General features: G+C 39.1%; 1 protein-coding gene across 4 annotated transcripts; it reads right to left on the bottom strand.

The window, feature by feature from the left end:
* Window positions 1-4,268: 4,268 nt before the first annotated feature.
* Window positions 4,269-23,500, bottom strand: nup35 (nucleoporin 35). 4 transcript variants are annotated; one of them, XM_067987693.1, is made up of 10 exons: window positions 23,117-23,240; window positions 21,262-21,393; window positions 20,003-20,170; window positions 19,203-19,330; window positions 17,681-17,741; window positions 16,369-16,510; window positions 14,175-14,244; window positions 9,278-9,406; window positions 8,267-8,428; window positions 4,269-8,170 (listed from the first exon to the last, which is right to left on the bottom strand). In XM_067987693.1, exons 3-10 carry the CDS (start codon window positions 20,157-20,159, stop codon window positions 8,093-8,095), a joined length of 927 nt encoding a protein of 308 aa, XP_067843794.1. In that variant the 5' UTR covers window positions 20,160-20,170; window positions 21,262-21,393; window positions 23,117-23,240; the 3' UTR covers window positions 4,269-8,092. The 4 variants fall into 4 exon arrangements, with proteins under 4 accessions (XP_067843794.1, XP_067843795.1, XP_067843791.1 ...); XM_067987694.1 differs by lacking the exons at window positions 21,262-21,393; window positions 23,117-23,240 and adding an exon at window positions 23,286-23,500; XM_067987690.1 differs by lacking the exon at window positions 21,262-21,393 and having other exon boundaries at window positions 23,117-23,249.
* Window positions 23,501-25,175: the final 1,675 nt, after the last annotated feature.

Below are 25,175 nucleotides of genomic sequence, written 5' to 3'. Positions count from 1 at the left end.
TCATTTGGAAGGAAATTACTTTGGGGAAAAAAGCGGTTATGAAATAGTAATTGAAATAGACTATCAGTCCACTGATGTGCAGCGTACCATTGTGTTATGAAAATCTCAAACTCTAGGTAAGCTGAAATAGGCCCTGCTGTATAACACAAGGATAAAGGTTTGGCTGAAGTTAAGTCCTCATATACAATATTGCTCATCTATCCATACACAACACTTTTTTTTTTAAAAGAACGGTTATGGATCATCCTCCTGACTAAACAGCTCCTTGAGGTACTGAGCCAGGTGAAAATGAACAAAGGCTTCTTTCACCTCTGATCTGGAGAACCATTTTTTTTTCATTTTTGGTGACTTTCTGCTCAAATACTAAAGGAATGGGCCACTTTTGTCACCCAATGCAGCATCAAGCATTCCATGTGTCTGGTAAATCATAACTAGGTGAATGGCCCACCAATGCGGTTTAATTCAAGTTTTAGATGGTCCCCTTAGACTAGCCTGCTATGGTCTTACATTGTGGCCTGTGGCTCCTCATTCCAAACAAATTACCCTGCCCTTCCCCATTCAGCTGCTGGCAAGAAAACCACCTGAGGCAACAGGTTAAATGGGACAGGCATTGTAGAAGCAGAATTGCATAATTTGAAAATTCTTGATTGTTCTTGCTGCTCTCCTGCGGATACAAGATTTTCCTCTTGGTCTCATGTTGGGAGTTAAGTAGATTGATCTTTTGAATGATCCAAGTCATCATATAAACACTAACCAGCATATCTGAAAGCCTGAATTACTTACAGTTTAACTTTTGGTTAGTTTTTGAGGTACAGGAATGTGATTTCTTTCCACATGTTGTATATGAGTGGGCGACAATGTGCCAGTAGGACGCAGTTGGATGGCACTCGGAGCACCACCATAAAATAAATAGATGAGGAAAGCCCTTCAGCCCATTTTAGTTCATCCATTCAGAAAGACCGCACTATCTCCTCCTTCCTCTCCCACCATTTTAGCATACAATTATTTAATTTCAGTGTTATCCTATCCACAACTCGTCTACTGCACATGTTGATCACACTATTTGAACTTACTAGTCCTAAATTTGCCTGTTACTAGGTTGAACCCATTTTCCCTTGTCCTATTCTTGAAACTAAAGTGCAAATAATTTTCCAAACCTACCTTTTCCATCTTGCACATTTCAATAAAGTCACCTTCTTTCAAGACTGCAGAGCCCACATTTCTCCACTCTTTCCTCATATCTCACTCCTCTGAATCTAGGAATAAGTCTTGTGGCTTAAATGGGGATGACATCAAGGCAGCGTTTGACCGAGTGTGGCACCAAGGAGCCCTAGGAAAATTGAAGTCAATGGGAATCAGGGGGAAAACTCTCCAGTGGCTGGAGCCATACCTATCACAAAGGAAGATGGTAGTGGTTGTTGGAGACCAATCATCTCAGCCCCAGGACATTGCTGCAGGAGTTCCTCAAGGTAGTGTCCTCAAGGTAGGGCCCAACCGTCTTCAGCTGCTTCATCAATGACCTTCCCTCCATCATAAGGTCAGAAATGGGGATGTTCGCAGATGATTGCATAGTGTTCAGTTTCATTCGCAACCCCTCAGATAATGAAGCAGTCCGAGCCCGCATGCAGCAAGACCTGGACAACTGATAAGTGGCAAGTAACATTTGCGCCAGACAAGTGCCAGGCAATGACCATCTCCAACAAGAGAGAGTCTAACCACCTCCCCTTGACATTCAACGGCATTACCATCGCCAAATCCCCCACCATCAGCATCCCGGGGGTCATCATTGACCAGAAACTTAACTGGACCAGCCATATAAATACTGTGGCTACAAGAGCAGATCAGAGGCTGGGTATTCTGCAGCGAGTGACTCACCTCCTGACTCCCCAAAGCCTTTCCACCATCTACAAGGCACAAGTCAGGAGTGTGATGGAATACTCTCCACTTGCTTGGATGAGTGCAGCTCCAATAACACTCAAGAAGCTTGACACCATCCAGGACAAAGCAGCCCACTTGATTAGCACCCCATCCACCACCCTAAACATTCACTCCCTTCACCACCGGCGCACAGTGGCTGCAGTATGTACCATCCACAGGATGCACTGCAGCAACTTGCCAAGGCTTCTTCGACAGCACCTCCCAAACCCGCGACCTCTACCACCTAGGACAAGAGCAGCAGGCACATGGGAACAACACCGCCTGCACTTTCCCCTACAAGTCACACACCATCCCGACTTGGAAATATATCGCCATTCCTTCATCATCGCTGGGTCAAAATCCTGGAACTCCCTTCCTAACACCACTCGGACTGCAGCGGTTCAAGACGGCGGCTCACCACAACCTTCTCAAGGGCAATTAGGGATGGGCAATAAATGCCGGCCTTGCCAACGATGCCCACATCCCATGAACAAATTTTTAAAAAAGGGTCTTCCCGAGTCTCATGGTAAGCGCCTTGGGACATTTTACTACGTTAAAGGCGCTATATAAATTCAAGTTGTTGTGACTCTCCTCTAAACTGCCTCCACTGCTTGAATGTCGTTTCAATGGACACAAATTTAAAGATGTACTCATTCATAGTTTGAGCTGAGGTCCCAACTTTTACTTTGCTGGTATGGCCATTCACCATTCTAGTTGCTTTGTTGATTGCTGTTCTGCAGTGGTTGGGATATGTTCAGTCTGCTACTGGATTTCTTCCAACTTCCATCTTTAGTTATTTTGACACCATTCATTATGTATATTTCCCATATTTTTTCATGTGTAGTACATTACACTTGGCCATATGAAATTTCATCTGCCATTCATCTACTCATCTACGTACATATTTTGTCCAAGTCTGCTTCCCAAGCAGCCTCCTCGGAATTCACTACTCCGCTTAAACTGGTTTCACCTGCAACTTTAACTAATTTGCATCAAGTTTCTAAATTAAAGTCATTAAGTAAACTGGAAACACCAATGGTCCTACGACTGATCCGTGAGCTGCACCACTCAGTACTCCACTCCCCACCCTGACACAACTCTTCCAACTAGTACCCACTTTTTTCTATGATTCAGCTAATTCCATATACATTCCCGAGATTTATCCCTAATCTCTACCAAATTAATCTTAAATTAATAACCTTTTGTACAGAACTTTATTAAAATGCCTTTTGGAAGGCTAGATATACTATGCCACAGGACTTTCTACAGTCCATTTGGGATAACATTTCTACAAAGTCAAGGTTAGGAAGGCAGGATCTGCCTCTTCCAAATCCTTGTTAAGTTTTTTTTTAATTGTAAGGAATCTTACAACACCAGGTTATAGTCCAACTGTTATATTTGAAAATCACAAGCTTTCGGAGACTTTCTCCTTCGTCACTTCACCTGACGAAGGAGAAAGTCTCCGAAAGCTTGTGATTTTCAAATATAACAGTTGGACTATAACCTGGTGTTGTAAGATTCCTTACATTTGTCAACCCCAGTCCATCACCGGCATCTCCACATCATGGCTACTATCGACACCACAAACTTTTTTTAAAGCAGGTTATTGTACAGCTAATCCTTACATTTACTCTGGATAATCAATTCCATTATTTTAGATGGTACTGAAGTATGACTATTGGGTCTGTGGTTGGCTGCATCTACCTTTTTTCAAAATGGGCACATTAGGCCATTTCCAAACTACTAGTATAATCCCCACCGCTTATAACCATGTGAATAGCCATGAAATCAAAACACTGATATATTTATAACAAAATGAGAAAATGAAAAATATTAAAACATTCTAGTCTCAAGCTAGATTCTCAGCATCAAACTGCCCTATATGAAATTCTTTCCTCCCTCCCCCATTAATTTGTTTGGAATTTATGCACAGCATACATTTCTACATGCTTTGTAATTTAGAAAACAAGATGTTCAATTAGTTACTGGATATGCACGTATGAATGGCGCACTGTTGCTTCCTGGATACAAGGAGCTTGGCTGCAACATATTGGTTTCAGATGTAAACAAGTGCAATTGATGCCATAGCTGGGTGATTACAAGCGTTTCATCACATCTGCCTTCGCAAGTATCAAACCCATTTTAATACCAGAATTAAATAGAGCAACAATTTTTTTTAAATCTTTACACATCAAATACAAATATGATTTGGCTTAGTCTTGGAAGTCCAGGCACACTTTAATAACCAATTTCAGAATTCCTGAAGCAAAAATATTTTACATTGTTCTGCAAAATACTGTTCCTATGGTATATTCCTATGGCAAACTTATAACTAAATCAAGCACAAGATATTGACTTTGCAGAATTAATTTAATTTGTCACAATACACTTTTACACCCTAAAAATGTCCTGACCAATTGCAGTGGGTACTCTTACTGTTCATAATTAAAGTCCCATTTTAATCTAATAATTTCCATTTTTATTGCACAATTCTTGTCAATTACAATTTGAAACCAATGAAAGATACAGTAGGTGGTTTAATGGTTTCATCCTAGAATACAACTGAAGAAACATTTCTTATGGAATTCTGCAATAAACATAGTATACAGTGTAACTTCAATACTGGGTCAATAAGAATTTTCAAAACTGAGATAGATAGATTTTTGTTAGGTAAGGATATCAAGGGATATGGAGAAATGGTGGGCATATGGAGTTGAAGTACAGATCAGCCATGATCTAATGGACTGGCGGAACAGGTTTGAGGGGCTGAATGGCCAATAACTGTTCCTATGTTCCATTTTATATACTAGATTTTCATGTTCTTGCAAATCCTGTGAATGGTGCTTCTTTTAAAATAAAATCATGGAAACCCTTTGCACTTTTACAGGGGCTCAAAGACATAATAAATGGCAACAGATCCTCAGGTAGGAGCAGACAATACCTGGAAAAACTTGAATAAATGTGCATTAAATATTTAAAATACGATTGGAGCAGAAATTAAATTTGCCTGTCTGAATAAGCATACAAGAAACATCTCAGGTGGTCATGCTATAGTCTTAGGATGCAGGCTTCATCCAACTTCTCATCCACAGCCCCAAAGGGTTCTTGAAGCACCCGTGTCATAAAGTTAGAAGCAAATGGCAGGTATATGCTTCCCACGTGGAGGGAGGAAAAAACTAGATGGTTTTGTGATCAAGTGATCTTGAGACACTCTTACTCCCTTCTCAGGAACTGACTTAAGAACAGCCTTCACAGGAGGCTTCACTGCCTTTCATCTAATGACTGGGTGTCTCAAAGTATTTCCTAAAGAAGTGCTTTTTCAAGAAAAAAAATTAAATAAAAAGTGGGGTGGGGAGGCAAAAGGTATCTAACTCTAAACAAAATGGCAATATAGAAATTGCTTTTAATATAAATTCACATTTTTGAAACATTACAAAGGCAACTAAAGAATGGTTCCAGTGGAAGCAGAAGCCGCAATCTTCAGCCACACATTCCGGCCTCTTTAGCAGACGGATGCCCCCGATGCAAGCCTTGCAGCTCGAGTGCCTGCCATGTAAAACAGGAGACATCCCCCTAGCCTGGAAAATCCACTGGGGTTAGTGGCAGAACGTCTGGCCAATCACGAAAGAACTGGGCAGGTGCATCCTGCCATCTTACCCTGGAATGTGTCCACTTCCACTCACCGTGGATTTTCTGGGCTGCTATCATTACAGAACAGTTGTTTCTGAAAGTTGTTCATACATTTAAACATTAATTCCTGTATTCCACTGATACTATTATAGTATTTATATAAAAAAAAACTTCCGTTTTAAAAAAAACTGTATATACATTTGGACTCGGGTAGTTTACTAATCCAAACATATCAAATTAGTTTGGTTAAATATATGTTTTTCCCCTCCATTGTTGGTTTATAGTAGACAAAAGGTATTTAAATGCTAGGATAACTATAATGCAGATTAAAGCTCCCACCACTTGAATAGAGTACTCTGCATGTGACAAAAAGCAGTACGATGCCACCTTGATAACTAATCATTTTTTTTTAAATGCACTCAAGTTGAAATTTGTTGTCAGTGTCATGTCTAGCTCCCCAGTTTTGGGGGGTAGGTAGAGGTTAACTTTCGCAAAGGAGTTTTTCACTTTTAATAAAGATTTGCTGTTCCAAAAATAAATCGCCCAAAATCATGTGTCAATTCTTTGCCTCCTCTACAGTCCTGTTGGGAAAGTTCCACATGTGCTGCCAGTCTTCCAGTACTTCAAAATGGCCATCCTTCATATGTGCTCTTAGACAGCAATGATTTGAAAACTATGTGGCCATGGAAGGCCTCAGTTGAGCCCCATCTTGTCCTCACCAATCTCACAAACATACATGTTCCAGCAGGGTTCACCAGAAAGTGAATGCATGAACATTCTCTTCCCCCCCACTAATTACCCAAGAGACACTAAGGGCAACTGTTCTACTTCCACTGCCCCAGCAAAGATCACCTAACCACACAGACTAGGACTCAACCTGGAAGCATACTGACTGGGTGAGGAACATACCTCACTGCAATTACTCATGATGTGTCAAATTTATAAAACGCACTGGATACTAAGGATCACTATAAAGTCATAAATGTATGTGAAACTTTTTTTTAAAATATAAAAAATTACAGTATTTTTATACTTGCCCTTTTTACAAAGGCATTTTCCGTTTTTAGTCTTAAGTACTATAGGGTACATTTTGACATTCCACAAATCATTTGCAAAAAAAAAAACTCAAGTTTACACAGTCTCCCTTACCCCTTCCAATTATACTGATTATTGAAATATATATCGCTCACATACCTACTGAACATATTAAGTTACAGCAATATAGAAAGATACCCCAATACATAACGCAAACATTCAAATATATAAATGGTACACCAAAGAAGCATTTATAAAGCAACATAGCAGTTTTTTTTTTAAAAACAGTGCTTCCATTACCATGCGTGGTATAAATTGTGTAACTGACATAGTACTGGAAATCTGTACCCAAGTAATTCATCTCATGTACTGGGTTTCCACGTGGTCTGTCACTCGTTCTCCACAATAGATTTGACACCATGCAAACTTCTGGGGGGTTTTTTTGTTTTGATTCTCTGAATAAATTTTTTGGTCAGATTGGATAAGTGAAGTGACATAATTTCATGTTACTGACCACTTAATGCATCCAACTTTTATTTTCAAACGTGGTAACATTTACATGACACTATTTTATTTGCGCTAGAGTGTTATTTTAAGTTGTGACTGCTGCTAGACAATGTTTTCTAAAACAGATTTTGGAATATAAAGAATGAACCATTCAATAAATACACACAATTCTGTAAAATCTAGCTAAATTAGTAAAGTTTCATACACATACTTCATTTCCTATCTGCAAATCCTTATGAGCTTTGCTTTTTAAAAAATCTGATATTAATCTTTTAAAAACTTTTTTGGCAAAACAGTGAACACCAAAAATTACTCTCAACGCTTAAGAGTCTGCAGTAATAGGGTTCAAAATTCGGAACTTTTTGGCATTCAGAAGCAAAAAAAAAAATCAGATTACCCACCAGTCATTTTAGTGTAAGTCACCATTCAAAGCAACATTGTCAGCTCAGTGTAAAAAAAAACAAATTCTAGGACAGCATATCATTTATACTACACATGGTCATGGACTTTTCCTACATGTACAAAGATCATTTATTTTTACTTGATAATGTAGATTAAAATTACAATTGGAGACCTCAAGAACAGATTTCAGTTCAGAGAAATAAAGAACATGATCAGAAAAGCATTTCCCCCTCCAAAAAAACATTTTCATACTAGAGGAATGCATGCACCAAAAATTTAAAAAGGCAACAATTTGACATTTTAACCCTTGTTACCAATTTTATGTGGCAAGCCACCCTTGCAATCACATTTCCTGTAAACTTATGCATGAAGTCAAACTTTAAAGTGCAAACTATTTACAGGTTACCTGGTGAGAAAGTAGGCCTCGATAAATGCACACCCTTGTCCCAATAACATGGTTATACAACTAACCAAACTGTAGAGTTTTTTTCTGTTAATTACCAGAGAAGTGTGCATAATTGCACATTAAGAAGTGTTTGTCTGCAAATGTGATTTGTCTTAAAAAAAAATCCATATTCCACAAGGTTCTTTAATAGGAGCGCTACCAACCAAACATGTACTCCATGGCTTTGGAAACAAGACTCTCATCTTTTCTAGGGGTCTGCCTGTCCGAAACCACCTAAAATGAAGAAAAAGGAAGCATTAATATTTGATTTAGCTCAAATCACTCATCAAATTAAATATCAGCACCAACCTCCAGTTTTTCCTCATGTACCTGATAGTCACTGCTAGAAGCTTTGTATGCTGCAGCCAGAGGTCTCATTGCAGTTGTTCTTGGTGTGCTTGGCGACTGTATAGGTGTACCCAGAGTGTTGATAGGAGGATTGAAGACTGAGAAGGGAGATCCAAAACTTCTATCAAATGTCTCCATAACACTCTGGATAACAAAAAAAAAGTATGTGTCACCATTTTCTAGCCTCTTTCTTGCATCTTCAAAATTTCACCATTAAAATGCAATTAAGCTACTAGAAGCATTTTTCCTAGGTAACCCCTACCAGTAGGATATGGCAAGGTGGTTTATTTACTGAAGGTGACTATTTTCCTGCCAGGTGGGGAAGGGGCTGGGATGAGAAGAGGGAGCACTAAAGTATTTTTCTGCCAAAAAACTCTAAACATTCAAATGTATCATGGGGTGGTATTTGATTTTTCTTTCTTTTCTCCTCATTCCCCTGAACATTTTTCTTATTTTATCCAAACGGTGAACAATGATGATATCAGGGAAACTGGGAAAAGCTCCTGAATCCAGAGGAAGCTGAAATGTTACAATGCTCTCTGGGCTATTGACTACTACTGTTACATCAGCTCATTCATGACAGCAAGTTCTATAGTACTCAGCAGTCCATTTTAGACAAATGTGTAATCAAGATAACCAGAATTAACAGTTCATTTTTTTTAAATGAATGTAAAAAAAGAGCACGGATAATATGACGACTTGTTTAAAGACAACTTACATTTATATAGCACCTTTAACGAAGTAAATCGTCCCAAGGCACTTCACAGAAGCGTTATCAGACAAAATTTGACACCGAGCCTCAGAGATATTAGGACAGGTGACCAAAAGTTGGGTCAAAGAGGTACATTCATTACATCAGCAGCATTTTCCCCAATGTCCCTTCACCTTAGTTTTCATCAATAAATTGTCCAAAAGCAATTTAACTTCAGTTTAAATTTTCAGAGAGTTGAAAGTTTTATAGCACTATGAGGATCACAGATTTCAGCAACCCACCTTCTCGATGCATGGCTTTACTCCAACCATGATAGCTTCTCCAAAAATCTTTCCATCCTTACTTAAAGCTTTCCTGGCCTGAAGTTTCGACTGATACCGAATATGCATCCAGTTCCCATTGTTTGACATCTGTGTAACATTCAACAACCAAAAAATCAGATTTAGATGTAAAATTGTTTTCTAATGAAACCACATCAGATTTAGATAAAACATTGTTTTTTTTAATGAAACAGAAGATAGCAATAAAACGGTGTTTTTCCCACAGCTTAAACAAAGATTGCATCAGACAGGGAAACACCCAATTTAAGTTGGAAGCATAATCAGCAAAATTAAAAAGTTTTGTAAAGCAAATGTTCACACCACTGGACTCCACAGTATAAAAGATGCAAAAATACCATGTCAAATTGTATAGTTGCAGGGTAATATTCATTTTCTTTGTTCCATTATGCACACAGTACTAGAGAAAAGTCAAGTGGGACAGTTCATTTGTCATATTCAAATAAAAATCAACCTCCAGTTACAGAAATCTTTCATTTTCAATATTTGATGCCTATTTCCTACATTACAACAGTGACTACAGCCAATAAAGTACTTTTGAGGTGTAAAGCACTTTGGGATATCCTGAAGTCGTGAAAGGTGCTATATAAATGCAAGTCTTTCTTTCATTACTTTGCTGAAGTAGGTAGATTGAATGGATTCAGCAGGAAATCATCAATGACTATAACTGAAAGCTTGAGATTTTTTTTGTTTCTATTATGGAATCAAAACTGTTTAATCTTCATTTATAATGCTGTTGCTTTAACCCAGAAATTATTCAGTTAAATGAGAGTACAGCATTTGTGTGAATGGTTGTATTTGAAGTGGGGGGGGGGGGGACAAATACAAAAAGAATGATGGTGGCCTGTTACATGGCACCTTAGCAATGAAGCTAATGCTTTGATCCAGAAATTCAGTTGGGATTGTGATACAGAATTTGGATGAATGTTTGGGGTTTTTTGGAGGGAGGAGAAGGCAGCACAGGAGGGTACAATGCACTTTTAGTCATGATGCGTGAAAGATAACTAAAGCAGCAGTGGAGAGAAAGCACAAATGTAATCCTAGCTGATTTGCTACTGCCAGTCAATTTTTTTTTTTAAATTGAATTTTGACAGCCTCACACGATATTAAAAATGGCCTTTTTCCCCCCCAAAGTATGGAAAATATTAAACACAAATCTACCAGGCAGCAGAAAATACTACTGAAAATCAGCAACAAAGATTAATATTTAACATTTTAGTGCTTTATGTAACTAATATCCAATGACTGCAATATATTACGTTAAATATACATATTTTGGCTTCATTCATTTATTTTGCCAGTAGAATCAGCATTGTTATGCACAGTGAAACAGCATCAGCATTTGATTGACACTCAAGAATTAAAGGAAATGATTTTGTTTTTTGCTGACACCAGAAGCTCTATTGGCTTTCTGTTGTTGTCAGGAAAAAAACATTGTTTTCCATTGTAGGACACTGTGCAACACATTCAGCTTTCACAGCAAAGCTCTTTAAACTGACTCTGGAAAATACAGAAACATTTGCTGCATTTTTCAACAGTTAAAATGTCAATAGCTTCAGCTTGGATCATGTGAATAGAAACAGTGTAGCAGTCCATTGCAATTAAGCTCACATTATATTCAGTTCATTTCATTGAATAAGAGCACCAGTTTATTAACTGAATGCACAAGGAAAGTTTTTCTTACATGAATCCAATTTCTAAATAAGAACTATCAATAGTACTAAAAGCATAAACGCACTTTCAGCAATCAATTGCTCCATGTTAGTTTGCTCATTTACTCAAAGTTAAAGAGCATTTTCATTTAATAGAGAGCTACTAGAAATTAAGTTATAGGTATCCTAATCTTTAAAAAGGTAGAAACTTTTCCAAAGTTAAGTCAGCATATCCTCAAAAGGGTAGGTTGCCACCACTGTAACAATAATAATCTTTTTCAATATTACTGCCACTGATGTCCAAAACCATATCAAATACAATTACCCCTACTCAAGATTAAATGCTGAAAAGAAAGACACATACTGAAACTGGAGAGTAATAGTCAATTCCGTAAACACCAAAAATAGTACAAATCAAAATATAGGTACATCTTGCCTAATTGAAACAAATTAACAAGATCTCCCTTTTAGCATAAGCTGGTAGATATTATGTAGAACGTACAGCACAGAAACAGGCCATTCGGCCCTACAGGCCCATGCCAGTGTTTATGCTCCACACGAGGTTCCTCCCTCCCTACTTCAGCTGACCTTATCAGCATATCCTTCTGTTCCTTTCTCCCTCATGTGTTTATCTAGCGTCCTCTTAAATGCATGTATGCTAGTTGCCTCAACTACTCTTTATGGTAGCAAGTTCCACATTCTAACCACTCTCTAGGTAAAGTAGTTTCTCCAGAATTCCCTATTCGATTTATTAGTGACTATCTTATATTTATGGCCACTAGTTCTGGTCAACCCCACAAGTGAAAACATCTTCTCTACGTTTACATCAAACCCTTTCATAATCTTAAAGACCTCCATCAGGTCCCCACTCAGTCTTCTCTTTTCTAGAGAAAAGAGCCCCAGCCTGTTCAATCTTTCCTGATAGGTATAACCTCTCAGTTCTGGTATTATCCTAGTAAATCTTTTTTGCACCTTCTCCAGTGCCTCTATATCCTTTTTATAATATGGAGATCAGAACTGTTCGAAGTACTCAAAGTGTAGTCCAACAAAGATTCTATACAAGTTTGACACAACTTCTCTGCTTTTCAATGCTATCCCTCTAGAAATGAACACCAGTGCTTGGTTTGCTTTTTTTTTTAAATGGCCTTATTAACCTGCGTCGCTACTTTTAGTGATTTGTGTATCTGTACCCCCAGATCCCTCTGCTCCTCTACCCCATTTAGACTCTCATTTTCCAAGCAGTATGTGGCCTCCTTATTCTTCCTACCAAAATGTACATCTATACTAAAGTTAATTTGCCAATTACACGCCCATTCTGCAAGTTTATTAATATCTTCCTGTATTTTGTCGCAGTCCTACTCGGTATTTGGTGTCGCCTGCAAATTTTGAAGTTGTACTTCCGATTCCTGAGTCCAAATTGTTCATGGTGAACAACAGTGATCCCAGCACCGATCCTTGTGGAACACCACTTCCCACTTTTGCCTGTCTGAACAGCTCCCTTAACCCCTACTCTGTTTTCTGCTTTGTAGCCAGCTTGCAATCCATTCTGCTACTTGCTCCACATGCTCTGACCTTATCGAAGGCATTTTGAAAATCCAAATATATTACATCTACTGCATTAACCATATCAACCCTTTCTGTTACTTCTTCTAAGAATTCAATAAGGTTGTTCAAGCTTGACCTTCACTTTTGAAATATGTGCTGACTATTCTTTATTATATTTTTGGTTTCTAGATGTTTTTCTATTATATTTTTGAGTAAGGATTCCATTATCTTTCCTACCACCAACATTAAGCTAATTGGTCTATAGCTCCCTGGACTTGTTCAATCAACCTTTTTAAATATAGGAATCACATTAGCTGTCCGCCAGTCCTCTGGGACTATTTCCTTTTCTAATGAATTTTTTAAAAATTTATATATACAAAAAAAAAAGTGCCTCGACGATCTCTCCCCTAACCACTTTGAATATTCGTGGATGCAATCCATCTGGACCAGGGGTTTTATCCTCTCGATTAGTTTATTAATCATCTCCCCCCTTTCTACTTTAAATGTCTTTACATTTTTTTTGATCTCTTCTGCTAATGTCATGCCCACCATGTTTGCCTGGAGTCTAAGTAATATTTCTACCATTTCACTGTCAATACCTGTGAGTTTATCATGTGTATCCCTTAGTGGCCCTATCTGTATCCTGATTTTTCTTTCGTTATTTATGTGTCTATAGAATATTTTACTATTTCTTTTTATATTCCTTGATAATTTAATTTTGTAGTTTCTCTTTGCCTTCCTAATTGTTTTTTTTGAATTCTTGCCTAACCTTTTCAAAATCCCTTTTATCATTCTCTTTTGTCGTCTGTGTACTTAGCGTATGCCTTTTTAATTAGTTTCAATTTTGCCCTTATTTCTTTATTCATCCATGGTGTGTCATTACTGGCTAGTTTGTTCTTGATTTTTAGTGGAAAATATTTCTCTTGGACAACTTGATCATCATTTTAAATGTTTCCCACAGCTATTATATTTATTTGTCAGTAAATGTTTCCAGTTTATTTTCCCTATAAAAATTCACTCTCACCCCCTTAAAATCAGTTTTTTTCCAATTTATTATTTTGGTCTTTGTCTTACTTATGTCCTTCTCAATCTATCTTAAACCTTATTATATTGTGATCGCTACAGCCTATGCTTACTTCTCTTATCTGTTCTGGTTCATTTCCCATTACTAGATCCAGCACTGCTTCCTCTCTTGTTGGGCTTTTTACATATTGGATAAGAAAGGATTCCTGCACATTGTAAAATCTCCATTCCCTGTATCCCTTTACCTATATCTTTTTGCCAGTTTATTTGGGAGTAGTTAAAATCTCCCATGATTATTCTATTTCACATATTTGCTTACATATTTCTTCCTCCACATCCTTTCTACTATTAGGTGGTCTGTAGTATACCCCTATATACTGGTTAAATTACAGGGTAGCTTTTATTTGCATATGAAAACCAAGAATAATAAGAACAAGTTTATATATTATACACACTAAGTTTCAGAAACGAGAGTGACTAGAGTTAATGAGTATGTTTACTTAATTTTACACTAAGCAACAAATTAGCCCATGATATTAAACAATATGTAGGAAAAATACACTAGAACAAACATTAAACTTATAGCAACTGTAAAGTTTAATCAGTTTTCAAAACCTTACCACATGCTTTAAAATATTTCCATATTGTGCAAACTGTAGGAGGATATACGAAGCAGATGCTGGAGGAAACCTGTAAAGAGATTTTTCTCAGTATGATTAATCTTATTCCTAATAATGCCAGTGTAGAACAGGTTATACTGGCAGTTAAAACCACTAGTAAAGGCACTAACAATTACTATGTTTTTGCGAGAGCAGAAAACCACTTCTAGCCACTAGAATGTGTGTTTTATTTTAATATAGATAAATGGTCTCAAGTTTTCCTCTTGCAGTCAGAAACATACTGCAGCCAGGCAAGTGGCCTGCTTCCAAACTTATACCATTACCACATCAAACCAGCTGCTCAGTCTCCAACTGACACACAACAGCAATGTAGCAAAGATTGGAAACTAGTCAGTAAAAGGAAAATCATAGCCTACTCCTGTTATACCACCACACATGCTACGCCTTGGAGGGAGTGCAGCGTAGGTTTACTAGAATGATACCCGGACTTCAAGGGTTAAGTTACGAGGAGAGATTACACAAATTGGGGTTGTATTCTCTGGAGTTTCGAAGGTTAAGGGGTGATCTGATCGAAGTTTATAAGATATTAAGGGGAACGGATAGGGTGGATAGAGAGAAACTATTTCCACTGGTTGGGGATTCTAGGAGTAGGGGGCACAGTCTAAAAATTAGAGCCAGACCTTTCAGGAGTGAGATTAGAAAACATTTCTACACACAAAGGGTGGTAGAAGTTTGGAACTCTGGAACTCTCTTCCGCAAACGGCAATTGATACTAGCTCAATTGCTAAATTTAAATGTGAGATAGATAGCTTTTTGGCAACCAAAGGTATTAAGGGATATGGGCCAAAGGCGGGTATATGGAGCTAGATCACAGATCAGCCATCTTATCAAATGGCGGAGCAGGATCGAGGGGCTGAATGGCCTACTCCTGTTCCTATGTTCCTACCACAGATCTTCTGCTGGGTTCTAGTTAGCACTTTATGAAATTGCTGAAAGGACCAGATTTCTCAGTTACCAATCTGCAATTTAAAAATCTCAAGCCATTCCTCGATAAGAATGTATCTACAGCCCAAAATCTTGAATGTACTAATATAATGTCCCAGAGTTAAAACACTGCCGAAATTACAAGTCTCAAATTTAAACTAGATAAATCCTTGGTCAAATAGATGGGTCAGAATGATCCTCACATAAAATAGTTAGGAGACAGGTTAACAAATCTTACTGAAATCTTCTTCACTTTAGTTCCAGAGACCTGATCAATAAGCAGCAACTTAAGGCACACAGTTGAAGCTGTGATTTTATTTTATTACAGTAACTTAAATAAGCACTCTAGAAAAATCTTACATTTCTTCCACTCATCTTCCAAAGTACTCTTCAGTCAGGAGGGTAAGAGGTTAAGGCTAGTCAATTCTGTTCTACAATTTGAAATTGTTGGCGAATCACGTAATCCACCCACATCCATAGACAGAATGGTTGGCTCATCTCCTAATGTTCAACCAGTAAACTAGCAGAGGTCTGAAAATGCTTAATGAAGTCAATGCAATTGGGATTGATCAGTGGCCTAGGGATCCTACCTCAACAATCTTCCAGTTGGAAGTCAAGTACTCCTACCATCTAAGCCAGTGGAGTACCTAACATGGATTTTTAAGAGTCAGTGCAGCCCTTGTACTAGGTGGCATTAACTGACAAAAAAAATACTTTGCTTGAAAAATCAAGATGACAGCAGAAGGATGCTGCACAAGTTTAAATACGTCACTGCAGAGTTTGTAATCTTAGAAAACGTGCTACAGATATCTGAAAAAATAAAAGGATACTACATAAATCGAAATTACGTGTGAATCAGATTAATTGCTGCATATACTATGTAAGCATTGCAACTTACCCATCAGCAAGCCAGACAATAGACTTTAAGCTATATAAATTTTTCCTCAACAACTGTGTTACATGAGAGTTGCAAACCTAACTACTTCAAGTTTTAAACATCCTGAGCAAATAATAAACTAGTTCCAGATTCAGAGCTATTTTATGCCGCATACCACCTGGAATTTGCTTGGCTTTACATGTTATGAAAGATGAGAAGTCATTTAAAATACAATCTGAACACATACATGGTAAATCACACTCATCAGGAACTAAAATGCAGATCCCTGAAAACATTTCTATAATTCTAGGAGAGAATACAGATGGTACAAACCCAAAAACCGTAATCCAGGTGTCGTCTAAATGATCATCCGAAGTGAGGGATTCTCCTTGAGTGTAGAAAGGATCCACCTGTGCAGGAGAAAGAGTGGCCTTTCTGTGTTGGCCAATAGTGGCTGGACTAAACACATTAGGACCTAAGATAGAAAGGAAATATTTGCCATTCGATTGCACTCTACAGAACAATCCTTTCATCTTTCTCCCAATCACATTGTGTATTATTTATGAACACAGAAATTTAAGATGAATACATTTCTCAATTTGATTCAGCAACACATAGAATTGAGCTTTATTGAATCAACCATCACACCAGTCATCTGAAAGAGTAAAGACAATAGAGAAATTTGAAGAAAGGGATCTTAGGCTTCAACTGAGTGTAAGAAAATCCCACCAATTTAATCAGCATTTGACCTCCATAGGCAAAATTTCAAGTCCTACATTCTTATACATTATGTGCACATCAAGTGTATCTCAATTTAGAAATGGCTGTAACAAACTTTCCTTATGTTTATGATGGGAGATTTTGCAGACAAATAATACTCAGCAGCAGTATATCTTTATAAACTTAGTCATTAGATTGATCATTTTTATATTTCACAACCAGTAATCAGCAACAGTATGGAAGATCAGGAGGGCAATTTATTGAGTGGAACATATTATCCATCACTGGTAGCAATGATTTGAAACATTAGGCAGTCAGTCATCCTACGGGAGGATATTATTTATAATCTCAAACACCTTTTGGTATTGAGAGGGGTATCTATTTGCGGCACCCGATTATCCAATGTATCGTTTCTATCCCATTCACATAGCAACCTTTTGGAAGCCTCCTGATCCCACAAGGTGTAATCCTCATCCCAGGGTATTATTAGCAGCTATTTTGAGTCCCTTGAAGAAAGAGGCAAGTCCTGGATTTGCTGGAGTCCTTTACGACTGACAGCTCCATGGGCAAAGACTTCATCTCATAGATTTAAGGGGCCAATTTGCAGAGTAGCAAAAGGCTGTCGGTGCATTAAAACCTGAGCCAGCTGAGCCTCGAAGGGTTAAACTAGTGTATAGGTCTTGTGTCTTGGGACCCATAGGTACAGAGAAGGAAAGTTGCACCTTTATCATTTTCCCTTTATCATGTAGGGAATTATATATATTCTCACTGCGAAAGTTGTGCAACGTTTGTTCATATATTTTAAGTAAATAAACCACTTACAGATTTGTTGCTGAAGACTGCAAACCAGTAATAGTTATATTCCTTACCAAGAAAATGCAAATGCCTCAGTGCACCAAAAGAATTATGCTGACAGTAAACATACCTGACCCAGGCGTCAATGGATTATTTCCAGAAAGAGGAGTTTGAACTTTTGAAACATTAACCTGCAATAAGAAACAAAAACAGTCCCATAAGAAGTTAGCTTAAAGTAATCATATACTTGATTCACAGCCAATCAAGATTCGCACTTCTGGCAATCTCTTATCTAGATGCACACAGTGCAGAGACAGGTAAAAGCATTGGAAAATAGCATTGCCAGAGATTTGGAAGTATGTTGTCCATCCACATTCAGTATATGGCATGACAAGTCCAGTGCAAAGGGAGGAAGGAACCAAGTTTTAAGAGTAAATACACATGCCCTTAAAAAAAATTTCAAATGCACAGCAAAAGGGCATTTAAAACATTTACAGAAAAGTACATACCTTTCAGACATTACAGCCGTATTATCAAATTGCAGTGCTGCAGTGCAATTCCATGTTCAATATGCATTAGCCACAAGCTAAATATTGCCATTTATGCAAGAAAGAAACGATTAACGAAAATACAATGATTAACTATTTTACACAAGATAATTTTTTCCCTAAATGCACATTAAAAATTTAAACGGAACACTTATTTATAGCTTGACATAGTCATTAGAACAAAAAGTTTAACTGGCCAACATTTAGTTTATGTCAGGCAGAATGTCAAATAGTACTACAACAAAATGACTATTCCTTCTCCAATCAACTCCTTCTTGTTAATGAATCTCAGTGCTTCCTATCACATGGGCATTTAAAATCATGCAACCCTCTTACCCAGTCATAACCACACCTCAGGAGGTATGATCCTGCTCTAGGCTCCCCTTTTTGACCCCGAGATGAGCTTCTGACTATATATCCGTTCCATCACCAAGACCGCCAACTTCCACCTCCGTAACATTTTTTTTTTTTATTCGCCCTGCCTCAGCTCATCTGCTGCTGAAACCCTCATCCATGCCTTGGTTACCTCTAGACTTGACTATTCCAATGCTCTCCTGGCCAGTCGCTGGTCTCTAGTCTTCCACCTTCCATAAACTTGAGCTCATACAAAACTCTGCTGCCCGTATCCTAACTCGCACCAAGTCCGGTTCAGCCATCACCCCTGTGCTCGTTGACCTGAATTGGTTCCCAGTCCGGCAACGCCTCAATTTAAAAATTCTCAACCATGTTTTCAAATCCCTCCACGGCCTCGCCCCTCCCTATCTCTGCAACCTCCTCCAGCCCTCCGAGATCTCTGCGCTCCTCCAATTCTTGCCTCTTGTGCATCCCCAAATTTAAGCACTCCACAGTTGACAGCTGCTCTGGAATTCCCTCCCTCAAACCTCTCCGCCTCTGTCTCCTCCTTTAAGGCGCTCCTTAAAACCTCCTTATGTGGCCCAGTGTCAAATTTTGTTTGATAACACTCCTGTGAAGTTTTACTACATTAAAGGCGCTATCTAAATGCAATTTGTTGTTGTTGTAGGGATATCACGTTAAATACAATTCTGAGGTACAGAAATATTTTGCCCATTAAAACCACCCGTATGCTTGTATAAAGCTCCTTACCAGTTGTCGTGAGCTTAAGGGTGTGAGTCCAGCTCTTGAGCCTCCCAAATCATCATATAAACTACGAACTGGTGGTGCACCACACTTATCTTTAGGGGTATGTAGAACTGGTTGAGGAGGTGTGCCTCCTGGATTTGAGAGAAAAAAATGCAAGACAATATTTTTCAATTACAAGAAATCTTTACAATTGCAGAGCTTACAAGTTTTTTTTTTAATTTTAGCAGTTTTAGTAAAAATATAAAAACTGAACAACTTAAGCATTCTTTTCATGTTTGTAGATGCAGAAGAATAAACCCCAATGCAAAATAAAATCCAATAGATCAGACTTAAAATTGCATTACCATACCCAATACCACTTCCCCAAACCAATACCAACTTCATCTGGTTTAGGATGCAGAGGTAACCAAAGTTCTAAAGTATTAATGGAACATGTATATAATTTCAAAACCTAGATCCAATCATTACTACTTCACCATTCTCACTTAATACCAGATTGAAAATTTTGCAGATTACACCTTGATCTAAGCAGCATATTTTAATCGAACCTAGGAATGTATGCAACTATAAGTATTGCTTCTGTTTAACAGAGTAACATACAATGTTAACTGCAATTATAAATTTCTTCTTGTAAATACATTCTTAATTTACTAAAAACCCGATAAACATCCAAAAAAGACATTGCCACCACCTAGTATATTAAATAAAAACTGAAAAATTACTTTCCAAATACGACTGAAAAGCTAGACTAAGACATTTCAGCAGTATCATTCCTGTCTGCTATGTTGTTTAATACCACTTACCTCCAAAGGGAGATCGTACATCCATTATACCTGCCGAAGTGCCACCAAAGTTCCGTGGTTGAGGAGTTACCGGGGCTGGTAAATCTCCCATTAGGAAACCAGGTAAAAACTGGGCACCAGCACCAGGTTTAGGAGATGTGGGAGATCCCAGTGCCATTGGTTCAGATCCTATCATATATAAAAAAAATCAGTAACTGTTCCAAGCATGTATGTAAAAAAATTACTTGAATGAATTTTTCTTTCAAAAATCTGTTCTTAAAAGTGAAGAATTCTCACTTTTCATGTATTAATTAAACTTAAGATACTATTGCTGAATTAGAAACACACTGTATGGCTTTAGCAATTCCCAGATGAAATCAAAGTTGAGGGTAATACTTCAAGTCACTAAGGAGCTGTATTTTGCTCCTCTAGCTCCTTGCCCCCAAACCACTAAGTTCAATATCTCCTCTGAATTCCCTGGAGATTGATTCTGCCACCAAATGACAACATTATACCTGCAAGCCTAATTCTGTTGCTGTGTATCGGGAGCCCAAGGTTTTTGTCTTTGTGGGCCCGATAGGTGTGTACCATGGAGCTTAGGGAGCCACATATGAAGGTTAAAACCATATTCTCATTAATTTGCATGTATCTCAAGTCAGACCCAATCATTGGTCAAAAATTAGATGCAGGGAGGATGTTCCCGATGGCTGGGGAGTCCAGAACCAGGGGTCACAGTCTCAGGATACGGGGTATGCCATTTAGAACAGAGATGAGGAGAAATTTCTTCACTCAGAGGATGGTGAACCTGTGGAATTCTCTACCACAGAAGGCAGTGGAGGCCAAGTCATTAGATGTGTTCAAGAAGGAGTTAGATATATTTCTTAATGCTGAAGGGATATGGGGAAAAAGCAGGAACGGGGTACTGAGTTAGACAATCAGCATGATCATTCTGAATGGCGGAGCAGGCCCGAAGGGCCAAATGGCCTACTCTTGCTCCTATTTTCTATGTTTAAACCCAATCTGGAAAGTATTATTGCCTTTGATTTAAAGTTACAAGATAAAGCAACTAAGTTGATTCTGTGCATCAGGATTTCAAGTTACAAGGAAAGCTGCACTTGCTTTATTTTGAAGTTGGAGATGAAGGGATTTACAAAGCTGATCCAAGCAATTATCCATTATGGTGAAAGATTCAACTACCAAAGAACACACATTAAAAATAATCATAAGCAATGCCATGGAGGAACAGCTAGTATCTTTAAAATAAACAAAGAAATACAAACCTCCTGAATGTACAAAGTCTAGAAAGCAGGTGGAGGGAAAGGAAGTCTTCAAAAAAGCTTTGTTTTCAGTTTGTTTCTTCTGTCAACTTTTTTTCCTCTCTCAGAATTCACCTCATAGTAGCCAGATCATGACTGATAGGAAATTGATTGATAAACTTGAAAACAGGAGTCTAAGATGTTCCAAAGTATGAATTCATTTTGATCAAATTTGAAAACAGGGGTCTAAGATGTTGCTTCAAAGTATGAATTAATTTTCAGTAACTGATCCCAAGAAACTAACAGACTCAGCAATTATAACTCCTTTCCCCACACTTCCGCGCAAGCATCAATCTTCCTTATTCCATTGCATTCTCAACACCCACAAGCCACAATGATCACTACAGATATAGGCATGGAGTGGTGAATTCCACTGTTAATCACAATTCAGTTTGCAACATTCAAAGAAATCCACTGTGTATTACAAGAGTGATTTAAACTGTTCCAGCATACCAATCAACATGTGGTGTAGCTTAAAGCCTGAATATACTTATTAACCCTACTGATAACTCTGGTGCAAAGTTTCTGTGTTTCAACCACATGTCCTACTTGCATGAACACCAGTGATATTTCTCTCCCCCTACACTCCCTGCCGATATTCCACACTAGATGTGTGTTGTGGACCTGTAACCACTAGCAGTTTGGTTTCGATGACCTAAGCTATTTCCATGTAGGATCTTAATGCAGAAGTCATAGCTTGATTCCAATTCAATTTTAAGCCAACAAGCTGAGCAGGCAGTGTGTTTGGTCCAGTACAGCACCCCAAGAATTACTTTTTCTTAAGATGTATATTTTTAAAAACTGACAGCTGCCCTATGTTTACATACAGGTGACTCGAATACCAAATTGCAGTATCAGCTCACTTGCTTGACCAAAAGGCATCACGTGGTCTTGGATTTCCCTGACCTTAATTTTTTTGTTACTTGTTTTTGTTTCAGGAACAGTTTCGGTGGGCCACCCATGCCTGAAATTTTAGCAGTGTCTCCCTAAGGCAGTCACCTGATGTGTCCCCATGTGGCTGGGCTTTGCCCATGGGAACCAACCTTTTGCAAAATAGGGTCCTTTCTTATTCAGCAGCCTAGTACAAAATAGGGCCTTAAAAGCTGAATGGCCTTTATAGCCAGTTCGAATCATTAAGTAGCCGTAATGTTAAATATTAGAAAACCACAAAGTCCAGACCACAATGGGTCATAATTCACAGGCTACGAACAAAAAAAGTTACAATCTGGTTAAACGTTGATTGAGAAATCCAAACTTTCCTAAAAGGGACAGGCACTATCTCGATTCAGTGTCGAAATTCTAAGTAAAAAGACTACTGGTGAACTAGGCCCAGAAGAATAAACTGCAATCATCACACCCTTTGGCTGTGTGCAATGCAAAAACAAAATGAGACAGCCGCATAAACAAATGAAGAGAGAGTATATTAATTCGCACTGTATGCCCTACGCCTACCTCAAAGGTTCTTGCAACAAAAACCCGTTTAATAGATAGGACCAAGCATCTATGTTTATCCACTCGAGAATTTTGTAACTTCCCCCGCATTCATGCATCTGTTAGCGAGACATAAGATGCAGCCTCATGCGGCATCCACGCCTCTGAGCGTGCGCCGACCCTATCAATTACTTTCTTCGCCTTTATTAACGCTCCTGTTTGTCCGCAGGGCTTTTCTCCCTCCCTCCCTCCCTCTCTATACTCACCACACATTCACAGTCACAGAGTGAGAGAGCGCGCCCGGCCCTCTGCTCGAGCTCCCGGGCCACGTTCGGCAGGAGGGAGGGAGGGAGGCGCGTGCCTCGCGTGTCCCGAACCCGAACCTTACCTTGGAACTCCATGTCAGCGGGCTCTCGAGTGCCGGGGACACGTGGACCCGGAGCGCGCGCCGCTCCTCCCCACCCCGGAGCCCGCGGAGAATCCGCTCCAAGTTCAAAAATGGCGGAAAAACGCAAATTGCAACCGCGGAGCTGCACGATGGGAAAAGCGTCACTCACTTTGCTCCGTTGTATTTCCTTCCAAGGGCCGGCCGTCGAAAGCTCGGAGTCACTGCCCACTTACTTTCAGTCTCAACTTAGTCGAGTCGAGTCGCGCTCTTACAGCGACACTTCCTCAATCAGTAAATCGTCTCGCTTGTAAAACACTTGAGGTCATGTTTGTTCGAAAGAGTTTTCTTTCTCGACAATGGTCAAGTTTCCCCTACAGGAACTAGCATTAGTGATGGGGGGGTGGGAGCGAGCCACAAATAACGGCTGTTAACACCGCGGAAATATATGTCGTGGTATTTATAACCAAGAGGGACAGAATACAAAAACTGATCTCCCATGGTGTTGCTCAGATGATTCAGAAGATATGCTAAAGTGTGACATGCTGTGATACATAGTGTCTGCTGTACCCAAGACTTTTAATGTGGGCCCAGAATTTGCTGCAAAAATAGAGGCGTGTTTATGGTGCACGCCGTTATTAATGCGTAAGAAACCCAGCAATTTGTGGCGAGGAAGAGACAGGCCATGAGAAGTGAATCGCCACAAATTGCTGGATGATTTGCACCGCTCCGCCGTTAGCCATGCAAAAACCAGAGCTCACCGTGAGTGTCAAGAAATTGCTGCATTTGTGCGATAAAAACAAATCAAACTTGCCACAGAAAGTTACACTGCTATTTAACGGCGTAAGGACCCTGTTAATGGGGTAATTTATGTTCCCAATGGCCTTCCACTTTGAAACTAGTTAGCAATTAATGATAATTGTCCTGGCTGGCCTCCCATCTTCCACCCTTCATAAACTTGTGCTCATCCAAAACTCTGCTGCCCCTATCCTAACTCGCACCAAGTCCCATTCTCCCATCACCCCTGTACTCGCTGACCTACATTGGCTCCCTGTCTGGGAACGACTCGATTTTAAAATTCTCATCCTTGTGTTCAAGTCCCTCCATGGCCTCGCTCCTCCCTATCTCTGTAACCTCCTACAACCCTCCGCGATCTCTGCACTCCTCCAATTCTTGACTGTTGCGCATCCCCAATTTTAATTGCTCTACAATTGGCAACCGTGCCTTCAGCTGTCTAGGCCCTAAGCTCTGGAATTCCCTCCCCAAACCTCTCCGCCTCTCTACCCCTCTCTCCTCCTTTAAGACGCTCCTTAAAACCTACCTCTTTGACCAAGCTTTTGGTCACCTGTCCTAAAACCTCCTTATATGGCTCGGTGTCAAATTTTGTTTGATAATCGCTCCTGTGAAGCGCCTTGAGAAGTTTTACTATGTTAAAGGCGCTATATAAATGCAAGTTGTTGTTGTTCAACATGGCACATAAAGCATGCAACCAAGATGAGAGTTTTTATTTAGTTATACCCCTTAAAAAGGAGACGGAGGTGTCATGTGTAAACTTGTTTCTCTATTGATGACTCTGGGGCAACCCATGTCATCTTTATGGATCAATTACAAAGGCCAATTTAGCAAATTAAGACATAATATTATTATCAGTGTACTATGCGCTTCAGTCCCTGCGCTGCCCACCAGTCACGGAACGCCTCAAACGCACCGGCAGACATCATGTGCTTCTTCTCCAGGGCCAGCCGGATGCGGAGGAAGCCGCAGAAGATAAGCAGGCAGCTATCCATGATGCAAGTTAAATCGGGGAAATTATAAAAGAAAGTAAATCCTTCACAGAGGGGAAAAAATGCATTAGGGAATACGACTAAATGATAGAGCTGAAAGGAAACAAGAGAGCACAAATTGGAAAGTGCTTTACTGAACGCGAATATCGCTGATTGAGAATACGCGGGCTAGTAACTGGCTGGCAAAGCAATAAGTGATTCTGATCAGCAGAGAGGAAGATTATCAAATTTGATTTGTTGTGAATTGCTATAAAATATATTGCTTTAGTGTGTAGGCA

Source organism: Heptranchias perlo, chromosome 7 (genome assembly GCF_035084215.1).
Source record: "Heptranchias perlo isolate sHepPer1 chromosome 7, sHepPer1.hap1, whole genome shotgun sequence".
NCBI lineage: Eukaryota > Metazoa > Chordata > Chondrichthyes > Hexanchiformes > Hexanchidae > Heptranchias > Heptranchias perlo.
Note: the sequence above shows the minus strand (reverse complement) of the source record. Positions and strands in the feature narration are given on the sequence as shown.

What these genes read in the sequence shown, in the direction of transcription:
- nup35 (XM_067987690.1), bottom strand. An exon ending in CCTTAAGCTCACGACAACTG is followed by an intron (nt 17,742 to 19,202) that starts GTAAGGAGCTTT and finishes TTCTTATTGCAG; the next exon opens with GTTAATGTTTCAAAAGTTCA. An exon ending in ACCTGGATTACGGTTTTTGG is followed by an intron (nt 14,245 to 16,368) that starts GTTTGTACCATC and finishes ATCTCTTTACAG; the next exon opens with GTTTCCTCCAGCATCTGCTT.